Below are 16,298 nucleotides of genomic sequence, written 5' to 3'. Positions count from 1 at the left end.
CACTTTTCAGTGCTTACTTTGAACACACTGTGGGGAAAATGGACTTGGTGTAGTTTTATTGGTTTTAAACATACAACAAGAACTCCCATATGTAAATCTGAATTACATATCCTTAAATACAGTGTATATATAAATAAACTAGGGCTGTTGATTAATTGCAGTTAACTTGTGTGATTAACCCAAAAAAAAATCGTGCTGCTAAACAATAGAATACCAATTGAAATTTATTAAATATTTTGGATGTTTTTCTACATTTTCAAATATATTGATTTCAGTTACAACATAGAATATTAAGTGTACAGTGCTCACTTTATAGTATTTTTATTACAAATATTTCCACTGTAAAAATAATAGAGAGTATTTTTCAGTTCACCTCAGACAAGTACTCTAGTGCAATCTCTTTATCATGAAAGTGTATCTTACAAATGTAGCTTTTTTTTGTTACATAACTGCACTCAAAAACAAAACAATGTAAAACTTTAGAACCTACAAGTCCACTCAGTCATACTTCTCGTTCAACTGATCGCTAAGACAAATAAGTTTCTTTATATTTACGGGAGATACTGCTGCCTGCTTCTTATTTACATTGTCACCTGAAACTGAGAACGGACATTCTCATGGCACTTTTGTAGCCAGCGTTGCAAGGTATTTATGTGCCAGATATGCTAAACATTTGTTTGCCTCTTTATGTTCAGCCACTATTCCAGAGGACATGCTTCCATGCTGATGATGCTCGTTAAAAAATAATGCATTAATTAAATTTATGACTGAACTCCTTGGGTGAGAATTGTATGTATCCTCTTCTGTCGTACTCACATTCTACCATATATTTCATGTTATAGCAGTCTCAGATGACACACCACATGTTCGTTTTGAGAACACTTTCACAGCAGATTTGACAAAATGCAAAGAAGGTACATCAATGTGAGATTTCTAAAAATATCTAGAATACTCAACTCAAGGTTTAAGAATCTGAAGTGCCATCCAAAATGTCAGAGGGTCGAGGTGTGGAGCCTGCTTTCAGAAGTCTTAAAAGAGCAATACTCAGATGCGGAAACTACAGAACCCGGAAAAAGAAAATCAGTCTTCTTCTGGTGGTATCTGGCTCAGATGATGAAAATGAACATTCTTGGTCCGCACTGCTTTGGATCGTTATCGAGCAGAACTTATGGTCAGCATGAACGTGTGTCCTCTGGAATGGTTGTTGAACCATGAAGGGACATAAGAATCCTTAGCGCATCTGGCACATAAATATCTTGTGACACTGGCTACAACAGTGCCATGTGAAGCCCTGTTCTCACTTTCAGGTGACATTATAAACAAGATGTGGGCAGCATTATCTCCTGCAAACTGTAACCAAACTTGTTTGTCTGAGCGAATGGCTGAAGTAGGACTGAGTGGACTTGTAGGCTCTAAAATTTTACATTGTCTGTTTTATTTTTGAATGCAGATTTTTTTGTACATAATTCTACATTTGTAGGTTCAACTTTCGTGATAAGGAGATTGCACTACAGTACTTGTCTTAGGTGAATTGAAAAATACTATTTCTTTTTTTACAGTACAAATATTTGTAATAAATATAAAGTGAGCACGGTACACTTTGTAGTCTGTGTTGTAATTGAAAGTAATATATTTGAAATGTAGAAAACATCCAAAAGTATTTAAATAAATGGTATTATATTGTTTAACAGCGCAATTAATCGCGATTAATCTTTTTAATCACACGATTAATTGCAATTAATCTTTTTAATCGCTTGACAGCCCTAAAATAAAAAAAATATGCTGAAACATTTCATTTTGATGTTATCAAAACATCAATATAAATATAAAAAAGTAAATTTTGAAAGTTATCTAAGATACCAATTTATAAAGCTTGAGGGTGGATGTACATAATTTAATAAAACACAAAAGTAAGTATATAATAACTCTAGCAAGGATGGAAAAATAAGTTATTCCTACTGTCGGTCCACCCTTTTCCTCTACTCCATTTCACCTTCTCTGTCAAAGGACTGAGGAAAGTGTCTTAAAGGCAATACAGAGGAAATACCAAGTTCCAACAAGAAGAACATCCTGCAACTAGTCCCCTCATGTTTTAATCTAATGATTGTTACAGTTGCTCAAACTTGCTGATCTCAATTGCTGTGGCAGACCTGGAGAAAGAGGCGCACTCTTAGCCAGGGCCCAAACCATTTATGACTTTAGTAGTTCATAGGCAACTCTTTGAATTGGATTAAAAACAACTAGGAAGCCAAGGTAATTGCTTAGGAACTGGTGTTAGGTTTTTTAATCCTATATCATTGCGTAACAAGTCATCAGCTGCATTCTGCACCAGATTTCATAAGCGACCTGTAAGTATGGCAAGGTCCAGATCAAAAGGAAAGGTTGATGTTTAAAAAGGCAGAGGGAATTAAAGGCATTTTAAGACTGTCACCTGGAATTCTGGTTTATATTAACTTTACTTATCCATATCTGACTCTCTTGGTTTTCAGATTGATCCCAGTATTTTACAGCAGACATTACAGCAGAGTAACTTACTTGCCCAGCATCTAACTGGGGATCCCAGTATGGCTCCACAGAACAACTCCCTCCAGACAACAGACAGCACGGTGCCAGCTAATGTGGTTATCCAGCCCATATCAGGCTTGTCTTTACAGCCAACAGTTACATCTTCAGCTAATATGACGATAGGACCACTGTCTGAGCAAGACTCTGTGTTATCAACTAACAGTAATGGTAAGAAGTGTTAATAGCCCCTTTTCTCTTGCCTTTTATTTTTTTTTGGCCATAATTCTTAAATCATTTATGGATAGAAATCTTTGTATTGGTTAACTTGCTCTTATCCCTCTGGACTTCATTAAATAAATTAAATTTATATTGATATTAAATGCATTGCTGCTTTAAGTTTGATGATAAAATACACAACTCCATAAAGAGAGTTCTGTTTGTACAACATAAACATCTGGGGCCTGATTTTTAAAAATTTACTCGTATTTTCCAGGCACACTTTGACCTCTAATTTTGTGATTGTATTTGCAAATTAGTTACTAAAATGTTAACAACAGTTTCATCAACAATACTAGTTTGAGAAAACATAGAGGCTGCATAGCTAAGCACATAAATTTCTGTCTCATAGAAAATGAGATTTCAAAATTTGTTTCCATTCTGAATTGGGATGAACAGTCGAAATCTCAGAATTTTTCATGAAATAAAATATGCTGAAACATTTCGTTTTGATGTTATCAAAACATTTAGTTTCAATAAGGTAAAAACTTTCAAACTTTGTTTTGATATATTGTATTTTAATGTATAATATCATAAAAGTTGAAACAAAATGTTTTGACCTGATCAAAACTAGCCATTTGAACTTTGATGAAATAAAGTTTTCATGAAATTAATATCTTCCCACAAAACATTTCAATTTTATTTTTGATGGAAATCTTTTTCTGTTGGAAAATTTTCAACCAGCTTTAGTTACAACTTAACTGATTGACTGTGTGTTTTGAAGTCTACATGATCACATACTTTTTCTCATGTAATACACATTTTTTCTATAATTTTAGAATTGCATGTTTATCCTCAATAATTAAACTGATAAGAACAGATTTAAAAATTGTATTAAAGCTAATGTTAAAACTATGTAATACACAGGTTGAGAAAAGATTGTCTGTACATCTGGGTATAGTGCTTGGATTATCCACAAATACAAAGTTGGTTTAAAAACTCATAAGATACATATAGTACATAATCTGCAATAACCCAAATTTAAATACATGTAATGATACAGTTTAGATATTAGAATCCAAATATTCGGGTACATCACTCATGAAAAGTTATACAGAGGGTTGGTTGTAGAAAGCAAATAAAGGAATGAGTGTAGATTGTCCCTCAGTAACTGTATTATCCTGAATGAACTAAAAGCATAGAATGAAAACAGCCAGAGTAACCTTTTAGCTATGTGCGGTGTAACCTCATTTGATTTGGAATGTTGGTTAGTAGTTGTTAAGTACTGTTTATACACAAAGTGTAGTTCTGAAGGTTCATGACAAATTTTGGAAAAATAAGTCTGATTTTCCCCAGTATATTCAAAGTCATGTCTTAGTGGGGGTGGTTTCCCTGTCAAACTACAACTTTGTACCTCCAGTTGTTTTGATACAGCTGTTGAGGTTAGTGTGGGTGGTTTTTCACTTTTTTTTTCATTCTCAAAAAAAGCCCAGCTGTTTTTGTTTTATTTTTGAAAATTCATGCAATCTCTTAGCAAAGAACTGCCTAGAAAACATTGGTGAAAGCATTTGAAATTGGAAAAATTGAAAATGGGTTTTAGAATAGAGGTACTAAAACTATAGCTGTCATTAGCTGTCCAGCTACAATAAAATAAGCTTGTCATTGTATCTTGCAGAGTTGTATTTTTATATAATTATAGCTGTGTACTATAACTTGCAGCACAAAGACTGGTTACCAAAAAGATCTAAAAGTTTGGGAAAGTAAAGATTGGTTATCAACAACATCTTATTCAAAACACAACTTTAAACGGTTTAGTATTGTTGTAAAGGCCAAGATTTTATTGGTTGTTTACAAATATTTTTTTAAAGATCTGTATTAATTATACAAAAAAAGTACTGTCATGTATTTTTTTTTTCCCCCTCCCAACTTATATTTTAGGTGCACAAGATCTCTCTCAAGTGATGACCTCACAGGGTATGGTGTCCACTTCGAATGGTCAGCATGAGATAACATTGACCATAAATAACTCAAGTTTGAGTCAAGTTCTAGCTCATGCTGCTGGTTCCACCACTACAAACTCATCAGGAAGCCCGCAAGAAATTACCCTCACCATATCTGGTTAGTATTTTTATCACTGGTCAATCATTCTTAGTTCCCATCCAAAATGCTAGCTATACGATAACATTTGCTGGATAACTTTATTAGAGGGTGAAATCATTTGTTTCCACTGCCTGCAAGTTTAGCCTAAGGCTATATCTACACTATAGACCTCTGCTGGCTTAGCTATGTTGTCAGGGATGTAAAGAATGTCATCCCTGACTGACATAGCTATGCTGGAGAAAGTCCCTAGCATAGTTGCAGCTCTACTGGCCAAAGCTGTGCCTTCACTGATGAATCTTGTTTTGTTTGTGTGGGCTGGTTTTACTATACTTACACCTAGTATGGCTTTGCTGGTATAGCTGTGTGTATGCTAGAAGTGCTTTGCTGGGATAATATACTGTACACCGTTACTCGTAAAGCACTCCTAGTGCAGACATGGCTTTAGTTTGAAGTATTTTAGATTCTCCAAGACTAAAGATAGCTTTCACAAATCTTTTTTTTTTTTTTAATGGTGAATAGCATTGCTTTGATGATGGTCATATTAGACTCTGTCCCCTCCTTTATTATATTACTATAGCTATTTTGCTTTTTCAGTCTCTGGGTATGTCTGCATTTCAAGCTGGAGGGGAAAAAAATGTTCTTCTACTGGCCTGGAAATACGTATCTCAAACCAACAAGCCTTGCTGCCTAGATAAGATTTCTTCCTCTAGGACAATGTTCTTAAGTTTGTGGACAAGTTACCGGAGGAGGCCAGTATTGGAAGAGGGTAACCTGCTGGCTAGGACCTCGCTACAGGCTGCTTTGGATGGTCCAGACTCTGCAGCCCAGAGCCAGAGCATCTGTAATAACAGTGTATTGTTGTTTGTGCTTCAATCATCGGGTCTTCCACAGGAGGTCCAAGAGACTATTCAGAATCTTCTTTTTGAGGCACCAACCATCGTCTTCACAGTCTCAAGAACTCTGTGGTTATGTCTGAAAGCTTTGGGGATTTATACTCCACTCTCTAAAAAGAAGCAATTCCATCGTCAGTCATTCCAGTACTACGCATCCTTTATCATTACGCAACCTGTCTAGGAGGAAAGGGAAAAGTCATCAGAGCAGATGCCACCATCCTCACTTTTTTGTCTTCAATAAGCTCTTCTAGACAGCCTGGAAATGCCAAGCAATCTGTTTGACTGCCTTGTCGAGGATAGCTTCCAAGTTTGCCTGACACCAGTTCCTATCCCTGTTTTTTCCAACAGGTTATCCTAGCTTGTACCCATATTACCACAGATCAATAGGTCCTAAGCAGTGTGGAGTTAGGCTACATCGTCCAGTTTTTTTCTATACCTCACTCCCGTCCTTCCCCCCAATCCCTTTTCCGGGATTACTCTCGTGAGGAGGTCCACCTGTTGGGAGGTACAGGCTCTCCTGTTGGGAGCTATAGAAGAGGTCCCTTCTCTCCACAGAAGGAAAGAGTTTTATTCATTCTGCATTCAAATTCCAGAGTCAAAAGGAGGTTGTAGACTCGTATTAGAACTGCCAAGAGCTGAACAAAATATATAAAGAAAACAAAATTTTGCATGGTGACCCTAGCATCCATTATTCCCTTCCTGGGGACTAGTACGCTGCCCTTGAGTTTGAGACACACATTCCCATGTGGCTATCCATCAAAGCCACATGCGATTTGTAAGATTTATGGTAAATAACTCCCATTATCAGGCCACAGTCCTGCCTTTTGACCTATCTGTGGCCCCTAGAGTATTTACAAAATACATGGGGATGGTGGTTGCATTCCTAAGGAAAACAGGAGTACAAGTATTTCCATATCTGGATGACAGATTGGTGAGAGGTCTCTCCAAGAGCCAGGTAGAATTCCGTGTGTCCAAGATCTAGTCCATCTTTAGAGTTGTGGGACTGCTTATCAATGAAGACAAATTAGTCTTTCTCCTGTTCAGAGAATATTGTTTATAGGAGTAGTCTTGGATTCTACTGTAGCCAGAGCTTTCCTCCCGCAAACCAGATTCCAGACGATGTTAGTCATTGTATTGGACCTGAAGGTCCATCTAGTCACAACTGTAAGGAACTGCCTCAGACTACTGTATCACATGGCCTCATGTACATATGTGGTTCAGCATGCCAAAAGTTATTTTAAGGAAGTTGCATCGGTGAGTGATTTCAATGTACTCTACAACTTATCACTAGATATGCTGGTTCGAATGACCATAGGAATTGTAGCCACCACGAATTGGTGGATGGATCCAACAAATGTATATATTGGAGTTCTGTTCATGTCTGCACAACCATATTGACTCTGGTTACAGACACTTCTCTTGGTTGGGAGCCCACCTGAGGAATCTACAGACTCAAGGTCTTTGATCTCATTAAGATTTAGCTGTCCAAAAACATAAGAGAGTTGAGTCATTCATCTTGCCTGTCAGGCTTTTCTCTCCACATCAAGAAAAAGACTCTTCTTGTCCTTATGGACAACACAGCAGCAATGTTGTATGTGAACTGACAGGAAGGGGCCAGATCAGATCATCAAGAGATGATACAACTTTAGAGTTTTGTATCACCAACATGATTCACCTCAGTGTCCCACGTTGGTGTTCAGTACAGTCTGGCAGACTCCTTGAGCAAATCTTCCACAGAGATCATGAGTAGTCTCTTTGTCCAGATCTAGTAAGACTGATTTTTCAAACCTGGGGCGTTCCTCGCATACTCCTGTTTGCAACTTATCACAACAGGAAATTTTTTTGGTTCTAGAGCAGATCACATTCAAGGGTCTCTGAGAGAAGCTTTCCTATTACTCTGGAAAGACAAGCTAATGTATGCTTACCCTCTGGTTTTGCTCCCTACCAGAGTGTTGCTTAGAATCAAGCAGGATCATGCTTGTGAGATCCTCATAGCACTGGTGTGGGCTTGCCAGCATTGGTTCTCCAGTCTGTTGAGCCTCTCAACTAGGGCTTCTTTTACACTTCCTCCAGAACCAGACCAAATCGCACAGGACTGTGGTCACTCACTTCATCCCAACCCAGATGCTCTTCATCTTGTGGCCTGGATGCTTCATGATTAACATCTCAGGAGTTCTGTTCAAAGGATGTACAAAACATCCTCCTGAATAGCAGAAAGCTTTCTGCTATGTACAGTTACCTATTTAAGTTCTCCTTAAGTTCCTTGTAGTCATAGCAGAAAGGAGGTTCACCAGACTGGGCTTCTGTATAGCTTGTTCTGGACTATTTTATTTAACCTGAAACAGCATTAGATCTATCAGGGTTCACCTAGCAGCTGTCTTCACTTTCCACCCTCCAGTTGCTCATCACTTGGTTTTCTCCAATCCAATGTCACTCAAATTCTTAAAGGGACTGGAGTGGTTATAACCCCAAGCAGAGGATCCTGTCCCTCTTGGGACTGAAATCTGGTGTTAACAAAGTGTATGGGTCCACTTTTTGAACCGCTGCTTACCTGTTTGTTACTTCTGTTAGTGAAAGTAGCTTTTTTTGATGGCGGTTAACTCTGTGAGAAGGGTGCTAGAGTTACAAGCCTCAGTAGCTGGCTCACTTTATACAGTATTTTACAAGGGCAATCTATACTTAGTCCACATCTGAAAATTCTGACAAAATTAGTCTCTCACTTCTAATTAATCAAGCAATATACTAACCAAATTTCTTTCCTAAACCCTATTCTCATAAGAGTGAGGCGAGACTGCATACTCCATGAGGGCATTAGCTTTTTACTTGGACAGGACTAGACCATTTAGGTAGTCATCACAAGTGTTTGTGGCATTTGAAGACAGGATGAAGGTTCTTCCGGTCTCAACTCAGAGAAACTCGTCATGAATCTCCTCCTGTATAAGAATGTGCTACAACATTACCAGTGTAACAGATCTGGTGCCTGTACAAGACATTTGTAGAGCTGCAACTTGGTCATTAGTGTGTTCCTTTGCACCTCATTATGCCGTATCAACATTCCAGAGATGATGCCAAACTTGGATGAATAGTCCTCCCATTATTGTTCAGGTAGACTCCGATCCCACTTCCAAACTGAACTGCTTGTGAAGTAGAATGGACATGTGCAATCACTTGAAGAAGAAAAAATAGTTACTAACCTGTTGTTTAACTGTTGCTCTTTGAGAAGCATGCACATATCCATTCCATGATGCCCATCCCCTTCCCCTTTATATTGGAGTCTGTCCAGTAAAAAGGAACTAAGCATTGTTGAGGACGGCTCCATCCTTTACACCACTGGTCCCCAAACTTTTTCATCTGGCAGGCGCCAGACAACGAGCCACGGAGGACCGTGGTGGCGGACGAGCATCCGTCGAAATTCTGCCGACAAGCAGCAATGTCAATCAGCGGCATTTCGGCAGCGACACCTCTGGATGATGCAGCTTGGCGGCGGCATTTTGGCGGATGCTTGGCCACCAGCCAGTACGCGGGCGCACTTAGACGCCTTGGCGGACCATGTTGGGGACCCCTGCTTTATACCATGCACAGCAGTATGAGGCAACAGGGGGCACATGCACCACCCTGATGGGTCTCACTAAGGGGAAAATCTCCAGCTGTGGTGCTCTGGGCACACAGACCTGTAGCGGAATGACCATGAGCACCATATCTTGAAGAACAACAGTTACAGAACAGGTTAGTTCCTGTTTTATCAAAGGACAGATTTTCAACAATTAAGCTCTGGATCCGGGTACTGGGTCTCATGGCTTCATTAGTACATTTCATGGGCCTAACTAAATGAGACTTCATGTTTGCTCATGAATATCTAAATATTAGTGAGCTCAGTAGTTAAGTGTACAAAAATTTGTCTGCCTGGTATCTGAAAATCTTCACTTGTGCAAACCAATTTATTTATGTTCCCAGGCACTAATGAACTGTCTCTTCATTTTCTGATGATATTTCACCTTTCTGTAAATCAGTTTCGTAATATAGATTTATTTCAATTACATTTTAATAAATTGAGGAAACTTGCACATTTAGCTGGAATTGTCTTGTGTTTTTGATATGTAATAAAACACTTGATACTGCTCCTTTTAAAAATATTCCTACAGTAGTGGAGTATACTTCAAAAAAAAATCCACAATTTCATAATCTTCCTTACTAATATTGCCCCAAGTACAAAATTAATCCTTTTGATTGGATGTACTATTTGTCCTAGTACTTTTTAATGAGAACTTGTTTGAACTAAGTACATTAGCAGAAAAATTGCTTTCTGGAGTTTCCAGATGTCATAGAAGAATTTCTCTTTTAGGTCAAGATCTTATTCAGCATAATTCTTCTGGAAGTAATGAGTTGAATGGGAGTTTACGACTGACAACACCATCAATTAGCAATCAATCAACAGGTGCTACGTTAACTATAAGCAATGATCAACTTCTGTCTCAGGGTACATCACTGAACGCTTCAGGTAAGCACTAATTGATTTCATAAGAGAAATAACTTTCTGTGTGGAAAAATAGTTGCTGGGCCAGTTCAGTAAATCTAAAATGTTAAATTCATTTAGTTCTCTGATTACAAAGCTCAAGATTTTGTTTGTTCTCTCACCTGACTCACTCATGTTCATCCCCACAGGACAGGGAGCAAGGGAGAACAAGGGAGTGCATCTAAAACTGTTGCACTGAGATAGTTAAAGGAATAATGCACAGAGGTTTCCTATTAAATTGGAGGCGTTAGGGAACCTGTCATGTGGCCAAGGAACAGTGATAAAAGGGTCATGATTCAAATTTCCCATAGGACTTATCACATTGTTTTGTAAATATGAAGCAGTTCATACTTCATACTCCTATAAGAAAAGTGAAATTTACTGACTGTTTCTGGTGTGGCAGGTCCCTGTTGCTTTCCTTTCCCCTAGTGGATGCAGGTCCTTTGTAATTATAAGCAGGCAGTTCTTCTTTGAGAGCATCCTTCTGGGTGCTCCACTTGAAATACACATGCACCTTCCATTGGCGATTGTTGACAGCAGTGCTGTTTGGCTTGCGCATGCGCCCTACCCATCCTCGTTGCGACAGATGAACTGTCCTCAATTCCTTCTCAGCTGCTGTGGCCAGAGGCAGAGAGTTCAGTAGTATTCGCTTGTGCAGATGCCTGCCTCTTAGTTGCTTTTTTAGTTTTATTTTTATAGTTACGGTAATCATTTTATTTCTTTTGGGATCTTTTCCACTAGCCGAGGCTTTGGCCTCTTGCTGCCTCCACTTCCCTTTGCACAGGGGTGTCCATTTTCAGAAGCCTTTTATGTTTTGGGGCATGCTTACATCCCCAGGCTTTAAAATGTTACCTCACTTGCTTGGAGTCCTTCCCAGTTAATGACAGCCACTCCCACTGAATCCGCTGCCTTGGGAATACACATGTGCTCTCAAAGTGCAAAATCTGCACTAGTTTTAAGAGCCACTGTAGGGAGATTAAACTTCACCTCTTCATGATGGAGTGCTCCCATCATCTGGCTTCAGGTCCAGGCCCAGAGACTCCCCACCAATACAGTGGCCTCCAAGCGACCATATTGCCCCATCAGCCTCCGGTAGACCTGCAAGTGAGGTGGGAAAGATTTCTATGAAAAGGAGTACTAAAACTCCTTAGAAAGAGCATAGTTCTAAGAGATCTGCTGTACTTGCGACCCCATGCCCCTTAAAGGCTTCCAAGGAGGTTCAAGAGATCTCAGTACCAAAGGTTCTAAGTTGCAGTCCTTGAGCTCATTTAAATCACATGGTACCCAATGATTGGTACTGAAGCCTCTGGTACCATCGAAGCATGACTGAAGTACTAGAGACTGTAGGGACTCCTCACTGAAGAAGTTGGTATTGCCTGCAGCATTTGCTGTGTCTTTGGTACCTAGCGAATATCAACGCTGCTGGCACTGCCCTTAGTACAGCAGGCGTCTTTGTCCACAGCCCATCAGGTTCCTGTGCAACCTCACCCAGTACCACAGGAGTTCAGATTTTCCAGGTATTTTTGTCTCCAATTAACTTACATCTCCTTTATTAAGCTCAGTTAGACTCCTGGTATGGCATCCTCTGCTATCTCTAGTACCTCACCTATCACCTGTACTGCATGATTTCCATGTGTCCATACATACATACATACATACATACATACAAACAGATCATCATTCCTCCTTCATCTGCTCCTCCATTAAACTTTTCAGATGAGTGCTCTCAGATGTTCAAATTTCTGTTCGAGTTCTTATGATTATCTGTCTAGATCACACTGTCTGGAACATGCTACATTGAGGGATATTTCACGGCTCGTGCAGCTTCGCCTTCCTCAGCACCGTCCTTAGTATGACAATCCTGGATGCCTGCCTCATTCCCTTATGTGCCTTCATTTCCAATGGCCATATTGGGACCCTTGGGCTGCATACTGCCAACAATTCTCCAAGGCACCCAGCGCTCACAGGGAATGTCAGGGACTTCATTCCCTGATTCCCTCCATTCTCCAACAGCAATCCCCACCTCATGAGGAAACATTAGAAAAACAGGAGAGTTGATGAGGCTACTCTGACAAATATTTCCAGATCCTCCTGGATGAAGCTATTATGCTCCTTCCATGTCCTGTGGATAACTTCAGTTTCAAGGCTTGATGAAAAGAATGGCAGCCACTCTTCAGATATCCCTGGAAGAAGTCTAGTAGACTCAACCTAAATTGTTGGACATCCTTGCTATGCTATCTTCATCATGGGTAGCCCTCCTCATAAACGAGACATTGTTAAACCCGCTAAGACAATTTGGCAGGTCCCTGCTACTGCCACCTCACTTCTCTCCCCCTTCCCCCCCCCCCCCCCCCGACATTCTAATAGCTAAGAGGGCAGACAAAAAGTATTAAGTTCCAGCTGGCGGTTCAGAATTTTTATTTTCCCACCCATCCCCTAACTCATTGGTTATGGATGCAGTGAATGAACGACACAGGCAGCACCATTTGAAGACCGTCTTATGATAAGGCTAATGTTCCATGAGCTCATAGATATTTTGGTCAGAATCGCTATTCAGTTGCCATCCTGCCACCCAGTAGTTTGGAACTTAGGGATCAGTTTCAGGCAGTTGTTGCAGAAGGGCATCTATCCAGAACAGCTTTACAGCCCTCTCTCGATGCCGCTGGCAAGTGCTGTTAAATCCATCTCCACAGCTCTAATCGTGTGTCAAGTCTCATGGTTGCAATCCTCTGGAATTCCGTGTGAAGTCTGGAACATTGTAGAGGACCTTTCCTTTGATCATCTGAAATTATTTTTCAAGTTCTCTGATAAGTCTCTGCATTCTCTGAAGGACTCAGGGCAACCTTTCATTTGCTGGGCATAAATACACTTGCAAACAAGAGGAGATTTAGTCAGGCTCAGGCAGCGTAGAGATCCTGATCAGCTCAGTTTCCCACATATCACAGCACCTCAGAAGCACCTAAAAAGAAACCCTGAATGCAGAGGGGGAAATTCTTAACTGCTGCACCACGATTGACTCAGTAGCCACCATCAACAAAGTGTTTGTTTTGACGCCTTGGTCGAGAGTCACAAACATCTCCGTGATCCAGATTTGCTGCTGTACTATTCTGCCCTTTCCTTCCTCCCAACTTCTGGGGATTGTCTCCCATTTCTGAACCTCATGCAAGCAGATTTCTTCTGATAGATGGCTCTTAGAGGTTATAACATTGGGCAACTTCATTCTCTTGCATTCCCTGTCTCTCTTCCTGGTCCCTTTTCAGGAATCCAGCTCATGAACCTCTCCTGACATGAGAGGTTCTCTCCCTTCACCACATAGGAGCCATGGAACAAGTTCCGACTTAACATAGAGGAAGAGATCTATTCCAATTATTTTCTGATTTCCAAAAAGAAGAGTAGGTGGAAGCCAATTCTAAATCTCAGCATGCTGAATACCTTCATCACGGTACAGAGATTCATGATGGTAACGCTAGCTGCTATCATTCCATCCCTAGATTCAGGAGACTGTTTTGTGACCCTTGACCTTCAGGACATGTACTTTCATGTCACAATACAGCCCTCTCACAAGAGAGCCTTACACTTTATCATAGGTCAGGACCACTGTCAGTATTGAGTCGTCCTTTGCAGCCCATCTGCTCTGCACCCTGCGTGTTTACAAAAGTTATGATGGTAGTTGCCTCAGAGCTTTGCCAATGGAGAGTAATTTGTTACCTCTATTTTAATAGCTTTCTTTACAGCAGTTTGTACTTCAACATAGCTGGCTTCTCAAGGGGTGTTCCTATGTCTCTCTTCCACATGCTTCACCTTCACCTCGGTACTGCATAATGGACCCCTCTTACTTCTATGGAGGATGGAGTTCATAGGGGCCACTCTCGATGCCATGACATCCATAGCCTGCCTGCCAGAAGGCAGGTCTTTCGCTCTGACATACTTAATAGCTCAAGTCCAAATAAGCCCCCACACCATTGCCAGATCATGCCTGAAGCTCTTCGGTCATGTGGCAGTGTGTACATTGTCACGTTACATGCCTGCTTACATATACCCTGCTTCAAAGCCTGGCTCAAGACAGTTTATACCCTCCCAGCAGAGAGAGTTAGAACAAGTTGCTCTTTATTCCCAGCCGTGTGCTAGTCTTTCTTGAATGGTGGAAGAATACAGACAAGGTATGCTCAGGGATTCCCTTCAGTTATCCGCCTCCTACTGTCACAATAGTTTTGGATGCATTCACCTGAGAATGGGAGACTCCTCTATGGGACCATGTTATCCCATGCAGATAGTCCGCCCAGGAGTTTACATATCAACTTTCTGGAGCTCAGGGCAGTACAATCTGCTTACCAGAAGGTCATTCTGTTTGTCTAATGACAAACAGGGTCAGTATGTACAACATAAATCAACCAGGGGTTGAGATCCCCTTCTCTGTGCTCTGAGGCACTCGGGTAATAGAACTGATGTATAGTCCACCATACCTGTATCTCAACAGGTTATTTTTACAGCTGCCAAAACACTGTTGCTGATGACCTCAGCCAACACTTCACCTCAGATCACAAGTGGGAACTTGAGAGATCCATACTAAAGCAGATTTTCCTTACCTGGCATCTTCCAAACAATAGACCTTTTTTCCAGTACTGCCAACCGCATATGTGCAAAATTCTGTTCGAGAAGGTGTCTCAGTCACCATTCCCTGGGGACACGCTTTTTCTTTTCCTGGTCAAAGAGTCTCCTATATACCTTCCCCTCCAATGCTGCTAATCTTCAGCGTTCTACACAAATAGGACAAAGCCATGGTCATTTTGATTGCATCAACCTGGCCAAGACAGGTATAGTTTCCTTCCCTTCTTTATCTCTTTTCCCAGCCAGTCATCACTTAGGATTTGGGGAACATTTGTCACCCCAGCTTGGTTGCTCTCTGGCTTAAGACTTGGTACCTAGATGGCTTTCGGGATTAGAACTCTCCTGTTCTAGAGAGGATCAAGAAGTCTTTTTGAATAGCAGAAAATAATCTACAATAACTCCTCACTTAACATTGTAGTCATGTTCCTGAAAAATACGACGTTAAGCGAATCCAATTTCCCCATAAGAACTAATGTAAATGGGCGGGGTTAAGTTCCAGGGAAATTTTTTTCACCAGACAAAAGACTATATAACACACACACACACACACACACACACACACACACACACACACACACACACACACACACACACACTAAGTTTTAAACAAACCATTTAATACTGTACACAGCAGTGAAGTTTGGTGGAGGTGGTGGAATCAGAAGGTGAGATATTTCCCAGGGAATGCCTTAGTGCTAATTGATGAACTAGCACTCGGCTGAGCCCCAGCTGTTAAGGCAGCACAAATGGAGGGAAGGGAGAGAGCATGGCAGACAGAGACATGCACCCTGTGAGAGACAAAGAGATGCATATTGCCCCTTTAAGTATGCTGACCCCATTCTAAGTACATTGCCTTTTTAAGTAGATCAGCAAATTGAGACAGCAGCTGCTGCCAGCAAGCTCTCTCTGTCCTGAGCCCTGTCGTGTCCCAGATGTCCCTGCTCTATAGAGATGGGGGGAGGGGGACACCATGACATTAGCCCCCCTCTTAGCTCTCCCCCTGCACAACAAGCAGGAGGCTCCCGGGAACAGCTCCAAGGCAGAGGGCAGGAGCAGCACATGGCAGTTGGGGGAGGGACAGCTGAACTGCTGGCAATTGATAGCCTGCTGGGCAGCTGCGCACAGGGAACTTAGCGGAGCGGGGAGCTGATAGAGGGGCAGCCATCCACCCTGGTTCCAAGCCCCCACCAGCTAGTTGCATTGGGCTGCTCTTTCTGTAAGCAGTGGACAAAGCAGGCGGTTGCCAAACAACATTACAAGGGAGCATTGTGTAACTTTAAATGAGCATGTTCTCTAATTGATCAGCAGCGTAACAATGAAACAATGTTAAATGGGATGACTTTAAGTGAGGATTTACTGTACCATGAATTACCTTCAGAAATGGAAGCGATTTTACCACTGATGCACTTACCATCACCTCTCTCCTGTTGATTCTCCATCTTGGAGATTTTGGAATACCTATT

The 16,298-nt window shown here is 41.0% G+C and overlaps 1 protein-coding gene across 9 annotated transcripts in view; it reads left to right on the top strand.

The window, feature by feature from the left end:
• The window catches only part of ZNF236 (zinc finger protein 236), a 192,993-nt gene that overhangs the window by 126,004 nt on the left and 50,691 nt on the right, over window positions 1-16,298 (top strand). For all 9 annotated transcript variants that reach the window (XM_039521523.1, XM_039521529.1, XM_039521530.1 and 6 more), the window contains 3 exons: window positions 2,490-2,733; window positions 4,660-4,839; window positions 10,057-10,212. In XM_039521523.1, the coding sequence (XP_039377457.1) occupies window positions 2,490-2,733; window positions 4,660-4,839; window positions 10,057-10,212 (580 nt within the window). The remainder of the gene's footprint in view (window positions 1-2,489; window positions 2,734-4,659; window positions 4,840-10,056; window positions 10,213-16,298) is intronic.

The sequence above is a fragment of the Mauremys reevesii genome, linkage group 2, assembly GCF_016161935.1.
Source record: "Mauremys reevesii isolate NIE-2019 linkage group 2, ASM1616193v1, whole genome shotgun sequence".
Taxonomy (NCBI): Eukaryota; Metazoa; Chordata; order Testudines; family Geoemydidae; genus Mauremys; species Mauremys reevesii.
The sequence above is the reverse complement of the archived record's forward strand: the minus strand, read 5'-3'. Positions and strand labels throughout refer to the sequence as shown.